Source organism: Protomyctophum parallelum (assembly GCF_964188405.1).
Source record: "Protomyctophum parallelum genome assembly, chromosome: 5".
In the NCBI taxonomy this organism is placed as follows: domain Eukaryota; kingdom Metazoa; phylum Chordata; class Actinopteri; order Myctophiformes; family Myctophidae; genus Protomyctophum; species Protomyctophum parallelum.
Window position 1 is genome coordinate 55057837 of NC_139702.1, and position 27696 is coordinate 55085532.

At 40.7% G+C, this 27696-nt stretch overlaps 1 protein-coding gene across 1 annotated transcript in view; it reads right to left on the reverse strand.

Moving 5' to 3' along the window:
* gstcd (glutathione S-transferase, C-terminal domain containing) overlaps nucleotides 1-27696 on the reverse strand; it is a 75479-nt gene that overhangs the window by 19856 nt on the left and 27927 nt on the right. The window contains exons 6-8 of the mRNA XM_083765210.1: nucleotides 13603-13718; nucleotides 9877-9921; nucleotides 9435-9563 (exon numbers count right to left, since the gene is read on the reverse strand). Of these exons, the coding sequence (XP_083621336.1) occupies nucleotides 9435-9563; nucleotides 9877-9921; nucleotides 13603-13718 (290 nt within the window). The remainder of the gene's footprint in view (nucleotides 1-9434; nucleotides 9564-9876; nucleotides 9922-13602; nucleotides 13719-27696) is intronic.

Here is a 27696-nt window from a genome sequence, read left to right on the forward strand (position 1 = left end):
AACTGAAATGGAGCACAATGTCTGTGATGATAACCCTGTTATTTCTGCAAGTGTCAAGGTAAAAGCAGGACAGACTAACTTTTATGAAAAGAGATGAAAGTGTTCTATGTAGAGCTAAAGTCCTTAATAGGGCAGGCAAAGCCACAGGAGGGTACACAAATTGGTATAACCTGCAATTTATTGAAAATGATGGGGGTCATGGTCAAAAGGAGGCAGTTGATCTGTCACGTGTGAATAGTCTCAACATTGAATCCGATTCAGAAGTCAGGGATGCTGATGTTCTTATAACAAAAGACATATCATTTGATGAAGTGAAACAAGTAGAGATTGACAACTGGAACAATAATGATGTTTTTGAAGAGGTTGAAGATGCAGGCCAAAAATGTGTTTCCACCCGTTGGGTCTGTAGTCTAAAAGAAACTGACAAGGGTATTGTACCTAAAGCTAGGCTTGTAGCTACTAGCTAGGGGGTTTGAAGAGTTTAATACTCAACAGCTGCAGAAAGATTCGCCAACCTGTGCCTCTGAATCCCTGAGGTTATTGCTAGCAGCCAAAATCAGTGGAAAGTCCATTCTATGGACATTAAATCTGCCTTTTTGCAGGGCATGGAGTTGTCAAGGGACATTCATGTCCGCCCACCCCCGGAAGCAAACAGTAAAGGGATTCTATGGAAACTAAAAAAATGTGTACGGTATATGGTCTGGCTGATGCATCACATTATTGGTATAATAGAGTGAAATAAATCATGCTGAGCACAGGTGGTAAAGTGTCAAAAGTGGATCCTGCAGTCTTTTATTGGTTAGACGAGCAATGCAAAGTTAAAGGTGTACTGGCATGTCATGTAGATGATTTTCTGTGATTCCTCGACTGAAGTCTGCGTTCCATGTGGGACGCGAGGAACATGGGAATTTCTGCTATGTGGGACTGGATGAAGAAGAGAAGAAGAAATGCGTTCTGGTAAATCAAGTTTACCAAGGGTAACTGGACTAAGCATCAGATACTTGTTTACAGCCAGGCCCACATGGAGCATTTCATGGTAGTGGTTCAATGCCTTGTCCAAGGGCACTTCAACGGTGGTAATTTTAACGTGTCGGACCGCTGATTCGAACTGGCGACCTTCCGATATCTAGCCCGCTCCGCAATCCACTCGGCCACCGCTGCCACTAGAATATATAATATATATATATATATATATATATATATATAATAGATATTGTCACTGTAAATGCCAAATGGTGTCATAGAGATGCATCAGCAGAGCTATATTGACAACATGCAACTCATCCACATGCAGCCAGCACGTGCTATACAAAGAGATTCAGCTCTTAGTGAAACTGAAAGAGAGCAGCTGAGATCAAAAATAGGACAAATTCTTTGGGTTGCAAGGCAAACCAGACCTGATTTTATGTTTGATGCCTGTATTTTGGCATCCATTCTAAAAAGTCCATTCATGATGCAAATAAGGTGATTCGTAAGCTTAAAGCTGAAAAGGTTACTCTGAAATTGCAGCATTTGGGTAATAATGATGCTTTGAACTTGACTGTTTTCAGTGATGCTTCGCTGGGGAACTTGCCAGATGGAGGTACACAAGGGGGGACATTGATCACACTCATGGGGGAAAGCGGAAAGTTTTCTCCTCTCTTTAATCGAAGAGGATCAGACGTGTAGTGCGGAGCACACTTGCGGGGAGAGACTCTTGCTATGTCGGATGGAATTGACAATGCAATTTTCCTTGCCACCCTCTTTTCTGAGCTCACTACTGGGACTGCCGAATTGAATGCTCCCACGTTGGTCTGTGTGACTGACAATCACTCCCTTTACGATGCCCTTAAATCCACTAAACAGGTCACAGAGAAGAGACTTCGGTTAGACATAAGCGGCATCAAAGAGCTCATTCAGAGTAAAATGATCAAAAAGGTGCTCTGGTCAGTGACGAAAGCCCAACTCGCTGACTGTCTGACTAAAAAGGGAGCGTCACCTCTAGTGCTCTTGAAAGCACTCTGTGAAGGACTATGGCATCCAGCCTAAATGTAAAAAAAAAGAGAAAAAAAAACAGAAGTGGGAAAGTTTGTATTTTGTTATTTTTCTTGAATGTTTTTCTATTTGACTTTTCTTCTTTGCACTTGGTTTATGGGATGGCTGAATCTATTTTTTATTTTAAAGAAAGAAGAGGGAGATTGTTAACTTGTGTTGCCCTCTATTGTACACTTTACGACAGTTCTATATAGTTTCTTTACGGCAACACACACTAGGATATATACGCATGCGCAGTGTGCGCGGGTATTCAGATGTGAAATGTGGAGGGAACTGTGTTTACTTGTTCAGCCGGTGTACGGAAAATAAAGTGATCTACAACTGTATATAAACGTCGTGTTTATTAAGACCGGATTAACATAATCCACAGGCATCGTTTAGTTATTAGTCAGCTTCTCTACCACCGGGCCAACGTTGACATTCTTGCATATTGCCCACCAAGGAGCTGTCCGTTGAGAGTCTGGACCCATGTCGCCATGACAACACCACAGAACAGAAGTCTAGTAAGAGTGACTGCAGCCCCAGATATTAGGGTACACTATATAGTCTGAGAATCAAGACTGAATCTTTTTTTTTTTAACTAAACCAAGGTTGCTATGGCTTTGTCAAAATGATGCGACAGGAGAGACAAACATGGGACAGGAGAGTGGCTACATCAGTAACCCATTATTAAATACTGAAGTAAGATACCGTATCTACCGACATGCAGACACAGACACAGTACCGGGGGCCAACTCATTAAAGCCGTCTAGAACTCAGCACAGGGGAACATTTCTCAGGACAGCATCCAGCTCTCCTTGGAAATGCTTTGGCAGAATTTAGCCATTGTAGCTTAACCAATATAAGAAGCCAACAGTAGAAAAAAAAGAAAGGGAGAGCGAAAAAAGGCAGTATCATGGTTTGATCAAAACCAGATTTAAAATTATTTACACTAGTGCTGCACTATTAATAAAAAAAGATTGCGATCTAGATTCCTAGACACCTATGCGATCTCATTTCTAAATTTGAGCAAGGATCGTTGCAGCACTATAGTTGGCTGTCCAATTCATTGTAGTTATGTTTTTGCTACAAGTGAGAGACTTTATTAAGAGAGGTTGAAGTCAAGCACTTCTGATGTTGTCTGTTAAAAGCCATAGTAGTTCCAGGTGCCACATTTTGAATGCAACTACAGACAAAAAACAATCAATATTTTCATGGAAAAAATGAGAATCGTGATCTCAAGAGGAAAATAGAGATTCACATTTGAGCAAGAATCGTGCAGCACTACTTTACACATTAAAATCCTGTGAAAATGTACCCAAATGGCTTGTAGTACTGACTTGCACCCTAGCGTCCTTATTCTGGGGTGAGCATTTGGGCAAAAATAGCAGATCTACAAAAATGTAGAGGTGTAGAGAGGGAAAGAAAAGGGGGCCGAATCTAGAACCCCGGGGGACTCAACAAAGTACAAAGGGATTAAGTAAGTGGTTAATATTCATACTGAGGATTTTACCGCATAAGCAGTCTGACGAGAGAACGTATACACTTTTAACCCATTCTGACCTGAGATCAGATTCTTACGAGGTTTCCGCCGGACACACACTGGTCTGATGAACCCATTCTGACCTGAGATCAGATTCTAAAAAATGTCAGTCGTTCTTCGATTTAAAAAAAAATAGCAGACCTACAAGCTCGTATCGCGCCACTCGGTGGCGCGATATGAGCTTGTAGATCTGCTATTTTTCAATAGCTAAAGCATAACATGATGCCGACACCAAAATGGGTGCCCGTTCAAAATGGGTTAAAGCATGTTGAGTGTGTGTAACTATAAGATGGAAATGGCCCTGGGAAGGTGTAAAAGGGATAAATAGTGATTCAAACCAAAATATTCCAGGAGAGCCCCATTGTGCTGCCGCATGTATAATGTGGACTTGAACATGGACATGTCGTTGCCTTAGTTTATCTGTTCTTATCTTTGTACCACTGCCTTCTCCTGATTTGACACTGCGTTATTGTCCTATTGTTTTAACTGCATGCCTGTTTGTTGTTTTGCTTTTGTTTTTATTATCTTTTTTGCTCTGTAAAGCACTTTGAGCTACATTTATGTATGAAAGGTGCTATATAAATAAAGTTTATTATTATTATTATCAATTTATTTAACAATGAATATTACACACATCAATGCTAATGTATTTATAGGCTTAAGTATATACAATGACTACATGCTCTCCTAAAAGTATACAAAACATTCAATAGTGTTAATTAATTTTAATTAATTAAAAGACCACAACCTATCTTCATATAATTGGTCCTCACTAATGATCATGATAAAATACAAATTATATTCAGTCTCTGAACTGCCCACAGCCCTCCTATGAAACACAGAGTCTGTGTTTCATAGGAGGGCTGTGGGCAGTTCAGAGACCTGTCCACCAGTGAGGTAATCCAAGCTAATGGAAAGTTCCTGAAAAGTTGCAATGGAAAAATTGAAGCCATCGTTCCCATGATAACAAAAATCTAAATATATAAATAAATAAAAATCTTGTTTAAAAAAAAATCTGCCCAACGATGATGTCACTGGTGGACGGGTTTCTGAACTGCCCACAGCACTTCTATGAGACACAGACAGAGTAGGAAAAGAATGGTGGTATTTTATCAGTGTGGGCCAATTATATGAAGGTAGGTTGAAAAGTGGTGATGTGATTAATAAAAAATATATATAAAATAAATTCCTCTCCACTTGGATATGAAGTTTTTAAAAGGGGCAGTCCATCAGTGGGGACTTGTGTCTCTTACAAATTCAAGCCGATAGGTCATGTTGAACCATCCTCGATATGCAGTTCATATTCATGGGGGAAATGGCTTATATTTCCTGAAACCATTTTTGGACAGCTAATTAGAAAGAATCTGCTTTTCCCTCCTCGTCTGGGATTTATACCGATGTTGTTAAGATATTTTTTGCGGCTATATATATATATATATATATATATATATATATATATATATATATATATATATATATATATATATATATATATAATATATTTAAGACCCATCACAAAATGCCATACAAGATTTGGAGAAGTTTCTTGATTAATTAGGAGTATACCGTTTTGCATGTATTTTGCCCACTGAATACAAACCATGCATATTAATTTTCAAAGCAGTTTTTGCATTTCGGAATACAGTAATTACCTCGCAGAAGGAGAGGACACTGGAGCAGCACGGACATTTTAAGCCTTTTATTTAAGTGCTAGTATACAAACGACTAACGTTTCGACCTAAAAGGTCTTCATCAGTCATAAAGGTGGCAGCATTTGGGGAAGACCTGCAACCTTTCCTGTCCCTTTCACTATTCCGTAACTCCATACGTGGGGTGACAGAGCTTTTGCCTTTGCTGCCCCAACCCTGTGGAATGCCGCCCATAAGGCACTCAGAGATGCCCCCACCCTCCAAACTTTCAAAACCGCCCTCAAGACCCACCTCTTCAATATTGCCTTCCCTAGCTAACCCTTCTCACTGTCTTTTTAATGTTTTTTTTTTTACCTCTGTAAAGCCCCACCATGTAAAGCGTCTTTGGGTACTCAGAAAAGCGCTATATTAGTTTGAGATATTATTATTATTACTATTGTAGCCTCTAAAAGCGTGTCTCCCAATCCTTACAGTCAGAGACTACTACTTTAGTTAGACCTGGTGAAACAAGCGGATTGCAATCTGAGAATCAATACTCTGGACTGCGTGCTGTCGAAAAGAGTGAAAATAGCTTAAAATAACCTTTAATAAATGAATTGTTCGTATAATTTACTATAGTGCTATTGTATCTCCCCCAAGCATTGTAATGCAAGCACAGCATAAATCAGAGATGAATTCGCAGGACCCAGGGCCATTTACAAAAGCATATTCTATATGAATCACAACTGTCTGTGGGATTGTTTCCGAGGAGTTTTATCTGCATATTTCACTCAATAATTAAAAGCAGGAAATAATGGGAACTCATTATTCATTGTAGGCTGTGTAATTATACCTACGCATTTGGAGACAACAAACTCCAACTGCACTGCCAGCTGTAACAGCACTGCATATCTTACATCACACCCTTGTTAAATGGTGAGGTCACTGAGGTGCTTATTACTTTTCAAAATATAGTTTATTTTGTTACTTTTCTATGGCTATGGCTGTACATTTTTGTCTTGTTATGTTTGACTTTCAGTTCACACAGTTCCAATATCACTATCAACTTAATCCCTAAAATGATCGTGCTCTGTACGCGCGTGTGTGTGTGGTGTAATAATTACTCTATTTTTAATAAAATGTTTATTTGGAAGCTGATTTGTTTCTTTTCTTTTCTATGTCCATGTACAGTACTGTATTAAACTCCAGTGGTGATTATGTTCTGTTGAGAACAAGTTCACATTTCAAGCCAAGTTTAGGTCAAAGAGCTGGGCATAATTTCCAGATTCCCAGTGGCCAGTGAGTAGTGAGTACATTGTTATACTTTTCATACCCACAAATAAAATTCTAGAAACAAGGAACAAAAATGAAAAGGCAAAATAAAAACCGAAATCCTGTGGAATCGGCCCATGGCAATGATCATGAAGAAGTCCTCTTACAACATGATCAACAGCCACCAACACAAGACTAAGTATAATCTAATCAATGTAGCTTTTCCCCTTAAAAATGATCTCAAACCAAGAACAAAAAAGATCAATTGGTAGAATCAATTATAAGCCAACACGGCATAACACAGAAATTATATGTGATTATATGTGCATTTACACCCATACAAAATCAAGATGAATTACAAAATCTATAAACTCCACAACTTCCCATATCTCTTCTCATAACACGGTTTGTGTTTGTACGATTTCAAGGCCCCTGGGATCTCAAAGGTGCCCACAGACAGGAACCTTGTTTATAGATCTTGTGGCACAACATATTTCGGGCATCCAGTGTTGATATGTTGCCGTGGGGCCCAGCATTCCAAGCGGCTCCCTGCCTCAGGGGCCCTGGCTCACTGTTTGTCCCTCTGGAGAAGGGATGACAGACTAAATATACTCCAGCTAACAGAATACCATAACCCTGATAACAGTCTCACTCACACCTGGCCCACGCAGAGCCAGGAGTAGAGTACAGCTCGTCTAAGAATAGCTATGCCTCTGAAATAACTTAATTAGCGTCATTAATTGAATGTCGGACAAAAAATGGGAGCATGTTGAATCCAGGGCTACAAGATGACAGTTGTCAGGTGTGAACATCTTTGGGTGATTAGGTGCAGCAAAGGGTGAACATTCCAGGGTAGGGTAGTAAAATTAGACAAATACGAGGGCTTGCTTTGAATAAATATTTATAATTATGTGCTTTTTGGTGAATAGTCATGTCAAACGATTTGCGTACATGTGTGATTGTGTGAGGTGTGTCAGCGTGTGTGTGGTATGATGAAGACTTGATTCCCCGTGCAACGAGGAGAAGACTATTCTGCGATGAAGACTTGATTCCCCGTGCAACGAGGAGAAGACTATTCTGCAATGTTTGTTTTTCTCCAAGTGGAGCTGGTCTCTGTGGAATGGTCAGGTGGCAACAATGGTTCCTTCTAATTACAGCAGGTACACACAGATACCTGTTTGTCCCAGGGAGGGTGAGAACGAGAGAGGCACAGAGGCTACTAGCACAGCTCCTTCTTTCTGAAAGTAGGGTATGACTCTTTAAGACAGAACAATATTTTCAACGTGCCTGCGAGAAGACCTGAAACACAAACGGAGCACTGGTGTCACCTATTTCCAAACAAAAGATAGAGGGAGAGAGAGAGAGAGAGAGAGAGAGAGAGAGAAGAGATTCATTTCACACGGAGTTAAAAAACGAAACTCCACAGCGCTTGTTTTTGTGTTGCACAGCGAATCTTCCAACACAGTCCATAATTAAGGACCTGTTTGCGCTAAATTGTAATTATGCAGTCACGGTAAGTCAATGGCACCACAGAGCGAGGTGGGCGTTTAGTCAATAGAAAGTGTATTGTGTGTAGTGTGTGTAGACTGTAGTGGTGAGTGTTGAAACTTGCAGAGAGTATTTATAAGTGCTGGGTTCTAACTCCAGTTAAAAAATCAGGCTGTCCCCCTGGCAAAAATAAATCAATAAAACTAGTCAAATAAGTCAATCATCACTCACACATGCTATCATGTAGCACGTTGAGTGGAAATAAGCCAAATCCTTATGAAGTATGGCCAGGCACTGTAGTTGGCCACACAAACAGACACATCTTGAAGTGTCTTGGCGGAGATGCTGGCACTATAAGAATCGTTGATGAATTAGGAAGTACAGGGTGACCAGGGGTCCAAGCTGCCTCTATAATTTATATAAACTCTGAAATGGTAGGCAACAGTTTCTGCTTGTGTTATAAACATGCTTCCTTCCAGAAACCATTACTGAAAATACAAGTCCATGCCTTTTGTTTTTAGGAAGTGAACCACAAAGGAATTGAGCACTGCACTCTAATAACAGAAAATAGAATGCAAGGAGAGGAAAATATTTCCCTTAATGATTTCTGCTGGAAAAGGTCATATTCAGCATTAATGATGATGGGGGTAACAAGCGTTGCCCCGCAGTTGGGTAGGTACAATTGTTCATTATTTTTCATAATGCACAGGAAAGGGGAAAAATTGCCACATTCTGCTTTGTCTGAGTGCAAGCTGCTATGACAAAAATAATCTATTGTGATCTATTGTTACAGTATGTAACCATGTTACATACTGTAAGGTAGTGAAAGCACAGATCATGTGAACAGCATAATTGTCATTATTACATGTTTTCTATATAGTGTCACTGTCACATAAGTTTCAGTTTACTAGTACACCGTTACTACGGGTAAAATTATAGTTTATGGTATCAATGCAAATTCCTAGACCTATTCTTTAGAGTCAAAGGAATAAAAGAGTAGTGTCCTGAACTAGCCTCACGTAGCGATACTAGTATCGCTGCGTGGATATAGTCTCGTCCCACTCAGTAAGTCAGTATTAGATTTTTCTTCCTGCAATGTCCCGCCCCATATTTGCAACCCTGGTTGGTTATAGAATGGTTCCAGAATCCAGACTAATCTGGTTCACTCATCTCCACTTCGGCCGTGAAGTCCTCCCAGAATTGAGAGGGGCCAGACTTAATCTGCCTGGGGCAATATGCACTGCAAAGGCAGATGAAGGCTAGGCTACGTGAGACTATAGTCCTGAACAGCAAACAGCATTTGTTTTTCAACAAAGAAATAATTTCCCTGATTCTGGTGGCAACAACATTTCAATGGTCAGATGAACTTCTACCACTTAGTGGTAGTGCTGGAGGAATGCAGTTCCAATGCATTTCAACAATATTTGCAACAACAACAAAAAAAGTCAAATCTCAGCGAGTGAGCTGCTTCCGTTGCTGAGCGTACTCACCCCAATGTCAAAGGGGCCAGTGAAGTAGTCTAAATTCGCTTGAATGAAGCCTATGTTGGCCAGACCCAGTTCTGCACTGCGACTCTTGGCCCTGACCAAGGACTCTTCCTTGTTTTCTATGAGGATCACCTGGAAGAAGATAATGCATATTTAATATCCATTTGTTTTCAAAACAGTTACATAGCTCCAGAGAATGTGATAAATAAAAACTAGGAAGACCAACCATGACATCTGAATTGCCTTTTCATTTAATTTTTGTATTATTATAATTTTAGTCATTATGCCAATTGATTCCTCCCCACACACATTTCTGTGTTGTTGTCACTGCGTTTTGTGTAGTATTGTATAGTATTTGTATTGATTAAATAACAAAGTATATAGTATAAATAAATAATTACCAAAGTTTGATGATTACTGGAAGGGCTATACGCATCATTATTACCTGGCAATCTGGAAGTGTGTGAGCCAAAACAATCCCAACATGACCCTGAGAAAAATACAAATGAAAAATGAATTCAAGCCACAGAGACAGAGCAGACATATAGTCAACAACAAAAGGTTCTGTGATCAGCAGTCCCCATAGTGTTGACCATCAACCAGGTCCAGTGGGTACCGCTGCTCCTCACAAAGCACTGTTTCATCACTGTAATAACCACAAACACACAGCAAGAAACCAAGACAAAAGCAAAACCAAAGAACAAACTGAAGAAATTAAGATTAGGACATTAGAATAGAGGAAGAGTAGAGGGAAAGAATAAATGATATAGGGGTAGAAATTAAATCAACGGTTTTCTTCTGCTGTCCGACTCATTGCAAAAGTCAACTGTATAATTTAAGCCCAGTAACCAAAATTCCCCAGGCTCAAACCCAGCATAAGCCAAGTCTCCTGTCCTACTGCAAGTCTTCTCTGGCTAATTGTGACACCTAAATGCTGGGCGCAATTGGCATATGACAAATGGTTGAGAAAGCATCAAAAATACTATTCCAAAATGGGTTCAAGGAAGTGCATCCCCAGAACATATGTCCAACAGAGGCTGGCTCTGACATCTTATACAAGTAGAGTCAATGTCAGGATACACGTTTTTCTCTCGAGAAATGCATGTACTATTTTGAATTGAATTAGGCAAGACATAAAGAGGTAGTATGAATACGCCTCAAAGAGAGTTCCCACGTCTCTTCCTCCAGCTCTAAATTCAGGTCCTGTTCCCAGGCTGATTTTGTTTTATCCAAGAGAGGAAGGCCAATCTCCTGTAAAGCCTTATATACAGTATATTAGATATGCTACCTTTGGTGTATGGGTCCCAGTCTAGTATGGTGTCTACTATACTCTTATCTGGCATAGCTGGAAATGGAAAGTGTTCCTTAGCAAAACTTCGAACTTGGAGGCATCTGAAAAAGTGAGCATTTGGTAGCTCATGGTCATGGTTTTTAAAGGATGCAAATGTGCCTTCTATGAATAAGTCGCTAAAGAAAATCAAGCCATTGACGTGCCATGTTTTAAAAGCTGAGTCCTCTCGTGAGGGAGAAAAAAGATGATTGTTGGTCAAGGGCATATGGCCACACGTATTATTAAAATCAAAGTGTTTCCTGAATTGGCGCCAGATTCTGAGAGAGCTATTTATTACTGGATTGCTAGAGCGTATGGAATGACCATTTGGCAGTGTGGAGCACAACATGGCCACTAGAGAGATCCCAGGATCAGTTAGAGTTATCTGCTGCTATTTTAACTGTCTCAATTTGAACTGCCTTTAAACACGCGCCTCATGTAAATACTGCACCGTATACATCAATGTGGTAGAAATTAATACATGTCAAATTGCCAATATGTCTTGTTTTGTGCTTACTGATATACATACTTCAATCATCCAAATCAAAAATCAACACCAAAAAGAGTCAATAGCAACAGCAGAATAAGCTGTTATTTGGCATTGTCATAGCTGGGACAGAATTCGTTAAAATCGTGCACTTGGTTGTCGGCGAGTCATCAGATCGTCATGTATTTCACACTATGAGTCTTTTTTTTAAATCGGCTGTTGTGGCTTTCACACTAAACGATTGGTCACCGACTGGGCATCACACATTGCAAGAGTTCACCAATATGCGATCCAGACCCGATATAGGCTATACACATCATTTGTTTTTTATTCCAATTCATTTTGACATCTCACGCATGTGCAGGATGCTGTGATACAAGCGCGAGACCGACACAGGACGCCCCTCTCTCTCTCCACACACACACAGGATAGCCAGGCCACACAGCGAAAGGTTTGTGATAGCGTGCCGCGTAGCCTACGTGGGCTGCATCGAGACAGGACGTTAAACCTAGATCTTCATAAAATAACTCTGTCTCGGCGCACGCACACACGCACACGCGCGCGCGCACACACACGCACACACACACACACACGCACACACACACACACACACACACACACAGAGAGAGAGAGGTCCAAAAGTTTGCTCCGATGCGGTTTTATCAACATAATATTATTCAAGTGAAATGAGTTGGTTTTATAGACTTTAACAGCAACATTGGGCTACCATTGTATGACACAGGACAGACATTTACCCAAGGAATAAAGGTTATATATATATTGTAAATGTCGGTGACACTTGGTTCCTTTAACGTCTATTCTTTTCTTTAGTTTGAAGTTTGTTGTTTTCTTTGATTATTTTGGGTTACCGTTATTTTGAAACTTCCTGTCTTTTGGCCGACTTTTACTTCACTCACCTCAGAGCCACTCACCACACACAGCCAGAGTGACACAGGGAGAGGGCATGTTTGAAGCAGCAGAGCCACGTGTGTCCATCCCAGTATGATCGTTTGACAGAGTGCCTGCTTGCTGTGACTCTTTGTATGAAGCTCAAGGTGGCCTTTCCAGCCCATAGCACCCTCGATAAAGCGGAGCGAGGTAGTGTTTTGTTTGTGTTTCATTTGAGTTCTTCATGATTTGGGGCTTAATTATTGTATTTTTGAGCTTTGTTTTGGTTTCTGGTAAATTCAGCTAGAAATTAATTTAGTTATTGTATCACTGCATTATTTATAATTGACCTTAAATTAACCCTTTTTATTGTTGATTGAATACTGAAGTGATTAATCTAATGCACTTTATTATTGATGCTATTGTTCAGTGAGTGAAACTATGAAATGTTTGTTCTAAAAGTATATATTTATTCCATTTTATAGTTTTCACAGTGTTCGAATGGTGCTTCTTCTGAGAAATAAACACCCGTTGAAACCATCCATTTTCGTCTTCATTCACAATTCGAGGGGCAGCTACATATATTATTATCATCTGATCATCTATCGATACAGTCGAGTGAGTGCTCTCATTGGCTGCAATACAGGACTTCTCGGGACGCGCTCGCAGCCCCTTTCACATTGTAGGATTTGCAGTCTGCGACAGTGCTAAATATCAAACGTGCGAGATATTCAGCTCGCCTATCAAGCCCGATCTTCCGTCAGATCGGGGGTTTTGTCGGCGAGCGCCAGAAATGGTCCCCGACAGCATAATCGGAGAAAATATCGGGCAGTGTGTACGAGCCATTAGGTATGGGCATTTTCAAAAACCATGCAAACGAGTTGTGCTCGCCCCCTATTGGTCTGTTTGCAATGAATGGTAAAAAAAACAAAATAATTGATAAAAGAGATTCGTCAATGGATTCTATTAGTATTGGGTATGCGAAATAACATACTAAAAAATAACTTCTGGAAAGGCATCATTTTCACGATGGCTGCTTAAAATGCCTTTAAAATGTAAAAAATAAATCATAACAATTATGCACTTGGAGACAAGTTTTAGATTTTTGGCATGATGTTAGGTATGGGCACAATCTTTAAAAAAAACCGGTGGATGAATAGACAATTTATAGAAAGCAAGTTTAGAACTGCTTGGCTAATGGAAAGATCATGTGGAAAATGTGGAGAGTACAGCTACAGTCAGAGATAGTATTATAGATAGATGGATGTACAGACATATTGTTGACAGAGTGAGGGATGAACTTTTTTATTTATTTATTATAATTCTTTATCCCACGATTTTGCAACCCAGTTTTTTCACCCAGTGCCAATTATCTAATGTAATCCTTCCTCTGCCAACCTGGGGGGACAGCGGACTGACCTCATGCCTAAATGAGGGATTAACTTACATGTATATAATGTACTTACCCCTCCACTGCAGAAATCCACCACGGTCTGACCAGTTCTGGCCCGCTCCATTACCATGGCAACCAAATTATTCAGCTGTTGCCTCTTCCTGATCGCACGGACATCTGACATTTTCCCTGCAATTAGAAGAAGAGTGTATAATGTTGTAATCATGAGTGCGTCAGCACAGGTGGAACATCTGTTAAGTCAAGTCAGTGTCATATAAGAAAGAAATTGAACTTAACACAGCAGTTCTTTATTTAGCTACTTTCATGAAAATCTTATGAATTCTAATGTGAAGACCAACTATAGTCACTTCAGATCAAAATACTTGCTGAATTCAACGTGCTGAATTTCTTTGCAGCTGCCTTCACCCATAAAATGACTTATTTTTAGGGATGTACCGATGATACATTTTGGCCGATATCGATATGCTATTTGCTGTTATGGTCGATAACCGATATAACTGATGTCGATATGATCTCATTCTGTATTAAAAAATATATAATAATTGAGTTCATTCTGAAAAATACATGTAACAGGGTATTTGCACTGCAGCCTTAGGCAAGTCAGATTTAACTTTAATACCTTACATTGTGAGCTTGTAGATCTGTTCAAGCTGTTACTTTGGGCTTGTTTATCTGTAAAGACAATTGATTGATGAATTGATTGATTAATCGGACCGATGCTGATTAATCAAAAAACTAGAATCGGCCGATGTCGATGTGTTTGCCGATAAATCTCCCATCACTACTTATTTTCTTTCTTTATTTTCTCGTTTTTGTAACGCATTCCTGAGCATATCCTACTGACCAGCCACCTGGCCATCCAATTATTGGCTCAGGAATGCGTCAAAAACTCCTTTAAATATAGCCTCCATTATTTCACCAGCACGTTTTGAGACTATTTACGCAAAAACAACCCTTCAACATCATCAAAACAAAAGCCAGCGTGCCAAAAAGTGTGTTGTTGTCGTCTGCGGCAGAATTCTCCAGCTACTGTGAGAAGAAGCGGCATGTGTACTCAGTGTGTTACTCCATTAACTCAAAGCACATTTTGGTCTCTGGAGCTTTCTTCAGAGTCTCTCTAGCCCTTCAAACAAGCCACATGGACACTGATCCACTGCCATGCAGTGACACCGTCATCTCCGGCTCATAAATCCAGAGTGATGAGTGTTTCCTTTACCCCAGAGTCACGCTACTGCGGCCACACAGATGGAATATCAGAAACACATTACCCACTTTTACTTTCGCCATCTCCTGCTCGCTGGCACGCACGCACACGCACACTTATGCAAATTGACAACAACCAAGGGTGGATAGCAATGAAAGGAACGCAAGACCGGGTATTCTGTGGTACAAATGAGAAATGTCACAGCCTTATTGTTCCTCTGTCTCTGTCCCTCTCTAGATATTAAGCAGATCCCAGAGGAGATGAGAATGAAAGGAAAGAAAGTGAGAGATGAAATTAAGAAGTGGTGAAAATTAGGAACAGTATTGACCAGACTCCACGGTTCATTTGGACGAGTAATTGTCATTGACACTTGCGCTCTTGGGGAACTCCTGGGAGGCCTCGCTATTGAAGCCTCCTGTTGCATCCAGAATACATTTAGGATTTAATTAGAACCGGCATTACAGGCGGGATGACATTGGAAATGCTGGCTACCGTAATTATATGTGATTAGATGCTGAATGTAATGTAGATAACTGGAGCTTCTGTTGGTCTAGCCTGCACCATTATCTTACACTGGATGTGTCCTGTTGTCCCAATCCTATGTGTGACAGTGCACCTCTGTGTTGTACGTAGTACACATAGTCAGTTAGATGCTATCAGCACATAGAGTTATTAAGGATAAAGTGCGAACTGCCCCGCCCCCTACTATTCATTCAGTTTCTCAGTGGTGTTTTTTGAAGCACCCGGAAGAACAGTCTACTTCCACATTTTTCCGATTTGGACACCAAAATATATACCATATATTTTAAATTAAAACGGCATGAAACACAGTAATCTAAAAAGAACACAAAATCCATTGCATTTCCTAATGACTGATCATGTTATGTTTTAGCCATTTAAAAAATAGCAGATCTACAAGCTCATATCGCGCCACCGAGTGGCGCGATACGAGCTTGTAGGTCTGCTATTTTTGAAAAATCGAAGAGCGACTGACATTTTTTTAATCTGATCTCAGGTCAGAATGGGTTCATCAGACCAGTGTGTGTCCAGTGGAAACCTCGTATGAATCTGATCTCAGGTCAGAATGGGTTAAAACAACTAACAAAAAAGTGTTTGAGTGAGAGCGGGATGGGATGGGGAGTCATTCTACCACGAGTGGGACGGGACGGGATGGGATTTGATTTTTTTACTCTGGCCCGGGATTGGGACAGGATGGGATTTTTTCTGTGGGAGTGGGATGGGACGGGAGTGAAAATCCACTCCTGTGTCAGTCTCTAGTGTGCATGCATGTCTTCCTGCATCCCTCTGTCTCATCATTGTTCTCTTTCTGTGGCTCATGATCAAACCCATGCGCTCTGTCCCTGTGGGAGTGAGGGGGTGGGCATAGGCCATAGAATAACTAACCGCTGTCCGACTTGGATGGAGTGGGTTCACAACTTACCCTTTCATGCTTTTTTAATGTTGTTTCAGGGAGCAGGGTGAAGGCAAGGTCTGCAAAGTTTTGGTCCAAGAGTCTCTGTAATTGCCTGGGCGTCCCACTCCTACAACCTTCTGATGCATATTCTAGTGGAGGCACTTCTTTGCATCCAAAAGAGTTTGAGCTCAAAGAGCAACTAGTGAAAAGAAAGTCTGCACAGTTCATGTGCGGTTGTTTGCTTAGATAACAGCTGTTGAAATGCTGAGGTACAATTTAGACAAACAAGCAACAGCTTCATTTAGGCATGGATGGAACATGCAGATCATCCTGTAATACCTAGCTTACCCATAAGTGTCTTTGGGTAAATAAATACCAGATTATTTAGAAAACAGTGGTTGATCTCAGAATTTTACACTAGAACCAGAATAGTAGAATGCCTAGAAGCACACCCTACTCATCATTTGCAAAAATGCATATCATGGCAATTGAAATTAGACTTAAAGTCCTGCAAAAAAGTCATTCACATTAATGGAGTGTTAATTCTTCTGCAACTAGCATTAGTGGAAATAGGGACACTTTCTAGGCCACGAGCAAATATCTCTTTAATTTTTGAGGGGCGCTAGCCCCTCCTATATACAGGTTTAATGTTTATTTTTAGTTCAATGGTTGTTTTAAAAATGCCCATTGACAATGAAGGGAAAATGTACGTCATCTTGTCCCTAACACAAACATTAAATGGCATTAATAATAAAGAGATTCCAGGTCCTCCAGGCAATCGACTGGTTCATGAGGTCAACAACCGCAGAGGAGAAATGGAATTCAGTGTGACAATGTGGGAACAGCTGGACGATCTTGATTTTGCGGACGACATACTGTAGCTCTCCTTTCACATACACATACACAGATGCAAGAGAAAACAGACAGACTCTCACAAACTGCAATAAAACTCGGTCTCACTCCCAATATAGCAAAAACACAGTTGATCAAGATCCATGCCAAAACCACCAACCCTGTCCTTATGAACAGCACTGCCCTAGAGGAGGTAGCAGAGTTTACCTACCTAGGCCGTATTGTGGACACCACCGGAGGGACAGACGCTGACTCAAAAAGCAGAACCAACAAGGCTAGAGTGGGGTTTAACATGCTCAGGAAGATCTGGAGCTCAAAGAACATCTCCATCAACACCAAAATGTGCATCTTCCACTACAGTGTGAAACAGGTGCTGCTGTATGGAGGTCAACAACACTCACAACACACAGGCTGCAAACATTCACTAACACGTGCCTCAGGAGAATCCTCCACATCTGGTGGAGGGACAAATTAAGCAATGTGGACCTGTGGAAAAGAACAAGCCAGGATCCCATTGACTTACAGATCCGAAAGAGAAAGTGGAGTTGGATTGGCCACACCCTCAGAAAACCTGCGACAAACATCACCAGACAAGCCTTGAAATGGAACCCCCAAGGAAAAAGGAAACGAGGTTGCCCCAGGAACAGCTGGAGAAGTATCGAGGCAGAAATGGCGGAGAGTGGGCTCAACTGGGGAGATTTCGAAAGAACGGCTAAAAGCCGAGTGAAATGGAGGACAAACTGGAGTTAGACTTTAATGTTAGAGTTAGATTAGAGGTTACACGTAAAACATACCTGTATGTATTCATTTTGATTCGTTGTATTGTCAGGTAAAAATAATGTTCCCTTATTGGCTATTGATGACATCCTCCTCGATGTTGTCAGATGATAATAATGATGATGAGAGCGCCCCTCACTTCACACACGGGTATGATTTTTGTTAACTACATTTTGTGTTTGAGTATTACTTCAAATTATTTATTTTATGGATCCTTAAGGTGTTTGAACACATCGGAGCGAAAACAAATAATCAACCTCATGTAATGTCAATCACGTTTGCATACTGCGTCTGTATAAAAAGGTTTTCGGGCCACCCTTTGAGCAGTGCTGTGTTCTTCCAGACCAACAAACATGATCTCCGCTAAGAAGTTGATCATCTCGTTGAAGAACACACACACTCAGGCTTTATGAAAAGCCAGAGTAGGTGTGAAAATAGGCAGCAACACACACACACACACACACACACACACACACACACACGTGGAAGAATGCAGAGGGAGAGAAACAGAGGGGAAGAGAGATAGAAAAACACAGTGTGCAATTTACCTAAGAGTCAGATCCCATAGCCTAAATAATGAGAAAGAAAGAATCGCTGGCAGATTATTTATGTATTTACTCTGTCAGTATTAGTTAAGGGGCAAGATCAACTGTACAACAGTACATGGTGATAATAACAAAAATAATAACAGCTATTTTAACAACACATAACTATACAGTATTTATCACATCATTATCATCATAGAATTTTATGTGGGCAGGAGAACCTGTAAAGGTGTAAAACTGTAAGTATAATGTTAACAAATCTGTTTAATACAATGCATTTTGCAATGCAAAATAAGCAGTGTGGGGCCATATTATTGTTTTGGCATTAGCAACATTATTTCTTTTAATTTTCATAAATGACTGTACTCCGCCAAATGCATTTGGCATTAGCATAATCATACCATGACAATTTGGGAGCAGTCCATGTGTCGAGTGGATAACTCCATTTATTAGGCTGCAGCACCTACAACGCTGAACCTCACTCCAAACAGTGACTACTTCATAGAACCATATAAACAAAATGGCTTCTCTTAATTTCAATTATGGCCGTAGTTTAATGGAAGTCCAGTATTGTACATGTTAACCCATTCTGACCTGAGATCAGATTCATACGAGGTTTTCCGCCGGACACACACTGGTCTGACGAACCCATTCTGACCTGAGATCAGATTCTAAAAAATGTCAGTCGTTCTTTGATTTTTAAAAAAATAGCAGACCTACAAGCTCGTATCGCGCCACTCGGTGGCGCGATATGAGCTTGTAGATCTGCTATTTTTCAATAGCTAAAGCATAACATGATGCTGACACCAAAATGGGTGCCCGGTCAGAATGGGTTAAGTCAAGCACATTAAATCCAGGATGATATTCTATTAAATTATGTTGTGGTGCTGGTGCTTAATATTGGAAAGCTCTTCTGCTACCCGTGGGCAGTGTGTTCTTTCCATTGCACGGTAGACCTGACTGAGTGGACATCAGTCTCAGTTGCCAGGTATCTGATGCCAAAGTTGATCTCAGCGCACACTCTTTTCCTATCCCCTTCGATACTTTCCGTACCTCCAAAATTACAATTTCACATTTTCTTTTGGCACAGATTCCTGTCCTATACCTGCCGCAGGCTTTATGAGCAGTAGAATAGTGGGCTTAGGACATCCTCTGTCCAACAAACGCTGCCATCGACTCATTAAAATGATAAAGAGTATAAAACAAAATGGATCTTTCTAAAGGGTGGCCCCTGGACTGTACCTCATTAAATCTGCTGAAGAGATGATGAATGGAGAGGTATAACTCCGGTATAATGCAAGGAGCTCTATGATCTTTGTCACTTTTCTACAGTAATGGATTTATTCATGGCTAGCTGGAGATTAAATTCCCACAAAAGTGAGTTATGACAACAATAATTAGAAAGAGGCAGCAAATGCCACTAATACATGAGCAAACACTATCGGTTAGCATGAAACAGTATAGTTCCTTATACAAAAACCTCATTGTAGACAACAGGACTGAAATATTGTTATGCCAACCATGTTGCCTTCAGTAATCCACAGTGTGGAGGGTTTATTATTATACACTCTCATACAGGTACAGTACAAACAGCAAGATGTGTGGCATGTTCCGCAGACTATAGTAAACATCCCGGGGTGCATACTTACAGTAGTTTAGACTAGTCGTTGGTTAGACATGGGTTAAGGTTAGGTTTAGGTGTGCTGCCCCGTGGGAGGTTAGGGTGAGGGTTTGAGATAGGTTGTAGTTGTAGGACTAATGACTGGTCTAACCAATGACTAGTCTAAACCAAAAACTGTCTAAACTAAGTACTGCACCCCTTACACTGTACTTTTGTATAATTCTCTTTTCCCTCGCAGGTCCCAGGTCAGTTCTAGGCGAGTAATGTTGGTACAGTGTAGGTTCAGTGTGTGTGTGTGGCCCACACAGTTCCACCTGCGCCTTCAGACAACTCCCTCCACTGGGATATGCCCTGTTCTTCTCCACTGGTCCACATTAGCAACCCGGCTCATCCAGCTCAGATGTAGGATCGTCCGTACCATAAGCATTTATTGATGACGTATGAGCCTTCTATTATTTCAGAATTATTATGTTCTCAGAACCACCCAGAAGCACAGGCTTGACTATATGGGGTTAAACAGCTGGAATGTTGCTTTGATTTCTTTATCTATTTGGAGCCCCAAGCAACACAATAGGATGAATGCTGTTCTCACCTTCTAGACTCTTGGCTTAATGTCTTCGCCTCTGCCACAATGTTTATTTATTATAGCGATTACGGCAACCACACTTTGCAATTTTTCCAGAATTGCATCTTTCTAGTTTATTATACTTCCCAGCTACATGACTGTGTCTACAACTTCCTGTATTGAGCATTAACCTGTGTTTTCCTAATGTGACTGTTGAGTTTGATTGATTGCATACAGTATGTGTAGAGTACAGTAATTTATGTAGAAATGTGAATGTGATGATGAATGCATGCGATGATGAATGTGTACGCACTTTACATTAGGACATCTCTCCAACCGAAACATGCTGTGTGTCAGTGTGATCTTTAGAAGTGTTTGTAAACAAGCAAGTAAAGTTTGAGGCATAAGCAGGGACCTGCAGAGGACCATCTGTGTCACCCTCGCAACAGTAGGAGATAACGTAAAGGGCAGCCAATAAGACGTCAACAGGTTGCCAGTGTGATGATATAGCAATAAACCACATGCTGCCTCTAGTTGTTACAACAGAAAAATGTCATCCGCTGAAGAGGAAGAGGTTCGTATAACCTTGAAACAAGAGGACATGGCGTGTACATTTGTTAGTGTAGTGTACTGGCCACCCACTGAGATTCAAATTAAAAATGTAAATGCACTGTCTTCATTTACTGTGATACCTCGGAATACACTGTTGCAGACATCCCTTTAGTTAGGAATCAGTTGGGATTTGGTTGTTTTCCTACAAAGCACTTTTCTGTTCAACCTTTTTCCACAGCCTGTGAGCTGAGAACAGAGTGAGGATACTAGTAGTGTTTATGAACAGGGGCCATGGCGGGCTGCTATTTGGCACAAAGCCAGAGATGACACGCAGCGGGTGAGAACAATTCTTTGTGCAACAACAGACGGGTTTTCCAATGCTTTTCCACTCAGATCACCACTCACCAGTACCACACAAACCCCCACCACCCTCAAAGAGTCCTTCAGTTTAGCGTGACAGGACAGACATTCCTTTTTTTCACTTTTACGCCTCCATGGGAAGTCGTGTGAGCATGGATGCTCATGTTAATGAAGACAATTATCATAGATATGATTTGACCAAAAAAATACAAATTCAAGCTCATACAATTAAGCACATTGACAATTCTGAGATGACTATAGACCTGACCACTTGGAGCAGCTCCACTGGACAATTTACTGTATATTTTGAGGAGGAATGGTACTTTCCCTAGCCACAGCCCTGGGATTCAAACAAGTGACCTTTTGGTTGCAAGTCTCAAGCCTGTTTCTGTAACTCGTTAACATCACTGCTAGCCCCAGTAGTCCCCCCCCCACCCGAGGTTTGTGACTCCTATAGTGAAGCTGGCAGAAGACCTTCCTACCGAAGCTTGTGGCAGTGAGCCCTCATGCTGCCGCTAATGCCACAGAATGGCTCTGGGCTCTATCAGACAGATCAGAATGTAAACACGTCGTGAACACAAGGGGCCCCTGATTCAGCACCAGACATCCGTCTCCACAGGAGGACTACTGGCTGCTTCAGCGATTAAACATAAAGGAGGCACATTGAATATTCTAGTACATAATATCTATGCACAACTGGAATAATAGCGGACATGGGGACTAATTGTTTCAGCACCAAATGTGGGATATGTTTCTTTCTTATGTTTGTTTGAGCCAGGTGAAATATACTTGTGTTTTTATAACTATTTTATCATTTTGTTTCTTATCTAGCCTGCTCTGCACACATAATTAAAATTGTTTTCTTATCTAGATAATTGGATTGCCGTTTCTTTTTTCTTTCACTATTTTAGTTTATCTTTATTTTCTATGTGTTATTGTCAAAATAAACTATAATGCACTACAATAATTGCATATTTAGCGTTTTGTTGTGTTGAGTTATAGGTTTGGGACATGTCAACTCATGACCACTTTTGAAGTTCTGACTGATATCTAATAAACCGTGCATGTGCATCTCTCACTACATTATTTTCAGACTTTACAAACCATAAATCTTTTACTGTGACAGTGCAACAAATTTGGGCAAATATTTAAGCACATAATTTGCTGAAAAATGCCAGAGGCTTATGGTTAGTAGCAGTATAATGTTGATATTTGTGGATTTCATTTCAGGTCTACTACTACTGTATTCTGGACCAGATTTGCCTGAGCCTCCAGCATTGTTTTATTTTTATCCGAAATGAGTTAATAACACAAGCAGACTATTCACGTCTGAAATAAATGTCAAGAGCTGAAATCTAAATATGAAATAAATGCTTAAACATGTAGCTAGGTGTAATGTTGTGAGTAGACAGAAGTGAACCTTTCAAGAATGTTTTCTCAACTCGCTGTTTTCTGCAAGACATTGGCCCGTGTTGAACGCACTCGGCCCGTGTTGAACGCACACACATTATGGCATACGGCGTTCCTGAATATTTTAACATTGTGGGAGTGTCCATATGTTAATTATTTTCGCTTTGCGCAATTTGCTATTAAGCCCCTTGACCTAGAAACACTCAGCGCATAACGATTAGACGTGGGTCTGACCACCTCATAAACGCAACAAGTACTGTTTGATTTTACACTTGAGCGGCTCTGGGAGGCTGCTAGAGTGTTGCCATGTCTGTTTATTATAAGCGGCTTCTTTTTCTGTAAAGTTGCTTGTAAATATTGGTAGTTGTACTATTTTGTGGTTGCTTTTCTTGTTTCTAAAGTGGTTATTTGGGCTTTTATTTGGGCTTTATTTGGGTTAAGAAGGAAGAACTTTATATTTGTGGACAATCAAAATATGTTTTTTTATTTTAATGTGGTGTCATTAAAATGAATCTGGATATGGCAGACTCACTATCTAGAAAATAAAAACATGGCACTTCATTTAAAATAGGTTGCAGACCCCTGTTATATGCGCTTATTTTTATAGACCTATTTACTTGTTTCTATGAGACATGGCAACAGCCTTCTTTTGCGTCTTTTTTTGTAAAATGTTGAGATTAGAAACGGCCATAATTCTTTCATTTATCAACCTTAAAAATAAATAAAAACATCTCCATAATCCTTGGGAAGTTTGCTTTCATATGCTGTATCACACCCGATTCAAGTCTTCTTCAATAAAATGCTACGAGCGAAGACCATAATACATCGGGGCCACAGGCACAGCATTAAGCAGCAGCATTCAAATCATTCCTTCATCATGACTTGAATGAAATAAAATATAATAAACGTTATTTTACTGGTGTTTTTCAATAGAAACAAATTATTTTGAGGCATAAAGGTGACAGCATGCAGTGCAATAGGAATAATTAACCCAAATGTGACAAAGTCATGTCATGTCTTCTATGGTGCCAGCCTGAAGAAATGTAATACCACGATCCCCAAAGTGCGCATTCCGTATGTGACATCAGCTGACTGGTAAAGAGAATAGTACGGACATGTTGATTAGGTACGTCTCAAACATGCCTTAAACACACCCATGACTAATTCAAGGCCGTTTTGCGTAATCCACGGGGTATCGAAAGCGCTTCTTAACATGCCCAAAATTGCAATATGACATACAACACGCCCCCAGCTCATAAAACTGTAATATGATTAGTAATATTATTTGAAGTCCTAAATGGCACCCATTATTCTATAAGTCATATTTACAATACTGGTGGGTCAAACTGAACAACCATTATGTCAATTTGAAGCTATGATTGCCTGATTTCATATGACATGAAAAAACGAAAATGGAAAAAATCCAATGACTTAGCCCCGGTCACAATTGGTCACATTAAACAATGGCTGACTTACTCTACACTAAATCTGTGTGCTTTTTGTCTCCACCAGGCCGAAGGCATGGGGAGAGAGTATGTTTTGCACTCCGTCCGTCCGTGTGTGTGTGTGTGTGTGTGTGTGTGTGTGTGTGTGTGTGTGTGTGTGTGTGTGTGTGTGTGTGTGTGTGTGTGTGTGCCGGATCAGTCCAATATTTCATATTCCATCCTAATTGCCTAACATTGGCTTTCAGAGTTTGCAGGATTGTTAAAAAAAAAAAGAGGCCTCAAATCATGAACGCAGCGTGCAATTTACGTGAAATCTTTCACAGACTTTCCTACTAGGCTGAGGAGTATATCCCACACTTTTCACATTGGCCTGTTATAGCGCCACCAACAGGTGGATTTTTGCAAAACACATTTTTGGAACAAAATGCCTCAAGTCAAATCATCCAATTGCCACCCAAGGCGTAAGAAGAAATGGCACCCTTTTCACATTGGCCTATTATAGTGCCACTAGGAGGCCACAACCTGACCTGCCCTGGTGGACTTTCAAAGTGGTAAAAAGGGAGCAATTTCGTGACAAAGTGGCACTGATTTATATTGTCTTTCATTTTCCAATCTGGTAACAGATAAACCACTACTGACGCTTACATAAGCAACAGACATTCTAGTTTCACATCTAACCTATAAGCAAGGGGTGAAATTATGAATACAAATTTATAGTTTATCATATGGACCACAAAAGCGCTACAAGAATGGTGTGCACTGTAATGCTACATAAAACACAAGTCTGCATATATCTTGCATGCATCTATGAGCCTATGGTATAATAATTATGATAAAACCCTAATCATCCCACTTTCGACATTAGCCGGTCAGATAAATAGGAAAGACTGAACTGAAACAACACTGAAATTCTCACATCATGCCTGTAAGCAGCCTGATGCATTATGCCTGTAAGCAGCCTGATGCATTATGCCTGTAAGCAGCCTGATGCATTATGCCTGTAAGCAGCCTGATGCATTATGCCTGTAAGCAGCCTGGTGCATTATGCCTGTAAGCAGCCTGGTGCATTATGCCTGTAAGCAGCCTGGTGCATTATGCCTGTAAGCAGCCTGATGCATTATGCCTGTAAGCAGCCTGGTGCATTATGCCTGTAAGCAGCCTGATGCATTATGCCTGTAAGCAGCCTGATGCATTATGCCTGTAAGCAGCCTGATGCATTATGCCTGTAAGCAGCCTGGTGCATTATGCCTGTAAGCAGCCTGATGCATTATGCCTGTAAGCAGCCTGATGCATTATGCCTGTAAGCAGCCTGATGCATTATGCCTGTAAGCAGCCTGGTGCATTATGCCTGTAAGCAGCCTGGTGCATTATGCCTGTAAGCAGCCTGGTGCATTATGCCTGTAAGCAGCCTGATGCATTATGTCTGTAAGCAGCCTGATGCTAATGAGGCACAACATAAACTGTTCTATATTGCATCTGTAAGCCTTGACAGCACCCATAACCACAGGGCCAACCAGCATACTAAGGCCTACTTTCCTCTTTGTCATTATTTCTGCACTGAACAATAACGACCCACTCTGCTAGGAAATCATTTTTGTGCCATCTGAAATCAAACAAGGTGTCTTGTCCATGTTTGTTTGGCCTGGGTTGCAAGGCGACAGCTCCGCTGCCAAAGACATAAACACTACAAATAATAGGGGCGACAGATAAGGACTTATAACATAGTTGCACAGTGTTAAAGGCACCTTCAACATCACATTAGTCACAAAGCTGGCAGGCATCCATGTTCCCTTTAATGGACAATATCTGGTTGGCAGGGCCTTATTATAGCCTTGGCATAGATCACGATGGGCAATTTACAAAATCTCTTCTCTGCAATTTGAAATGGCTTGTTAGCACTTTGAGGCATAAGCACAAAGGCAAGAGAATGTGCTTATAACCATATGGTCTTCATTAGGGAAATGAATGGACGAAAGGACGAAGAAATAATCTTGGCACATCTCGAGGGTGTGTTGACGGTAATCAATAACAGGAGAGATCGACTCTGCATTTTTGCTGTGCTTCACTTCCCATGTCACCAAAATGAGTGGTTTGTGACAAAGAAACAAGCTAAAGTGGCTCAAATTGGCCACCTTACCACAAACATTACTCCAAACAGACCGTAAGGCCCACAACAAAAATGTTAAATACCACATAGAGGTGGGAAGTGGGCAGTGAGTAACTTTACCTCAATGTAAGCTATGCTTTTCCTGAGGCTGGATCTGCCTAGAGAATAGAGTGACATCCAGGGGAGGATTTTGTTGTCATCTGAAAATGTCCTCTTTCACACAAAGACTCAGGGAAACTACTGACTGCATTCAAACAAGAGTGTGATGACAAGAAAAAAAGGAAAATGCATGGGGTGGGGGTGGTGTGGGACTCCTCACGTGTGTCTTTCAACAGCTTTTGTTTGTCTGTCAAAACATCACTGGTTATTGCTTTAGGCGATTACCACGTAAAGCGGTTTAACAACTGGCACTTGACACAAAATGCAAGAAAACAAATCACGACAGCATTTGTCTGCAGCACGACTGCATTTCAGAATGCAAATTATAATGTCTGGGGGATAAGTGATTATACAGTGTTGCTAATCACAAAAGGAAAATTATTTGCAAGATTAAAAAAGGCTTGCATTGTCCATTGTGCAGTCTGTATAGGAATTGGCTAGGAGAGGGGGGGGCTCAATAGAATGCAAAGAAATGGTTTGAAGGAAAAGAAGCTGAAAGTGATCTCATCAAAGCCAGTTGCTCCTAAATATGTTGTTAATGTCGGGCGGAACCGTATCTCTATATTTCAACTTTTTGTTTTATTTTGTAAAATAAACGCCCTACTTCATCGTACAAGTGTCCTAAATCTACAAACTGACAATGTGCCAAATTGTGGGATTGTGAGATTATCTTATTTTTATAAACATTTGAAGAAACAAGAAACAAGAGCCTGCGACTATAAAACGACATGATTGGATCCGTTGGAACACAGGTTCTACATTTCCTGAGAAGGAAGGACATCCTCCACAAATCCTGCTGGCTTTCCCACAGCAGCTACTTTGTTCCAATTCAATGTACTCTCATCTTTTCCGTCCCTTTCATTGTGTTCCATTCACTCCATCCCAACCAGAGCTGTCAAAGTCAGAGTAAGTGACACAGTTTTTATGTCCTCATAGGGAGACATGTCAGAGTTCTTTTGTTGTTAGGGTTGCTAGAAACCTTTGAAAACCTCCAGGTCCTGGTGGGATTTGGTTTGTAGCACCCTGCCTTGCTGTGCTAACCCAGGATAAGTAGCTGGCCGGATTCCAGATGGCTGCTCTCCTTTGGTCATCCCAGTGCTTCAGACAGAAAAGCCCCATGGTTTGGATGGGGCAT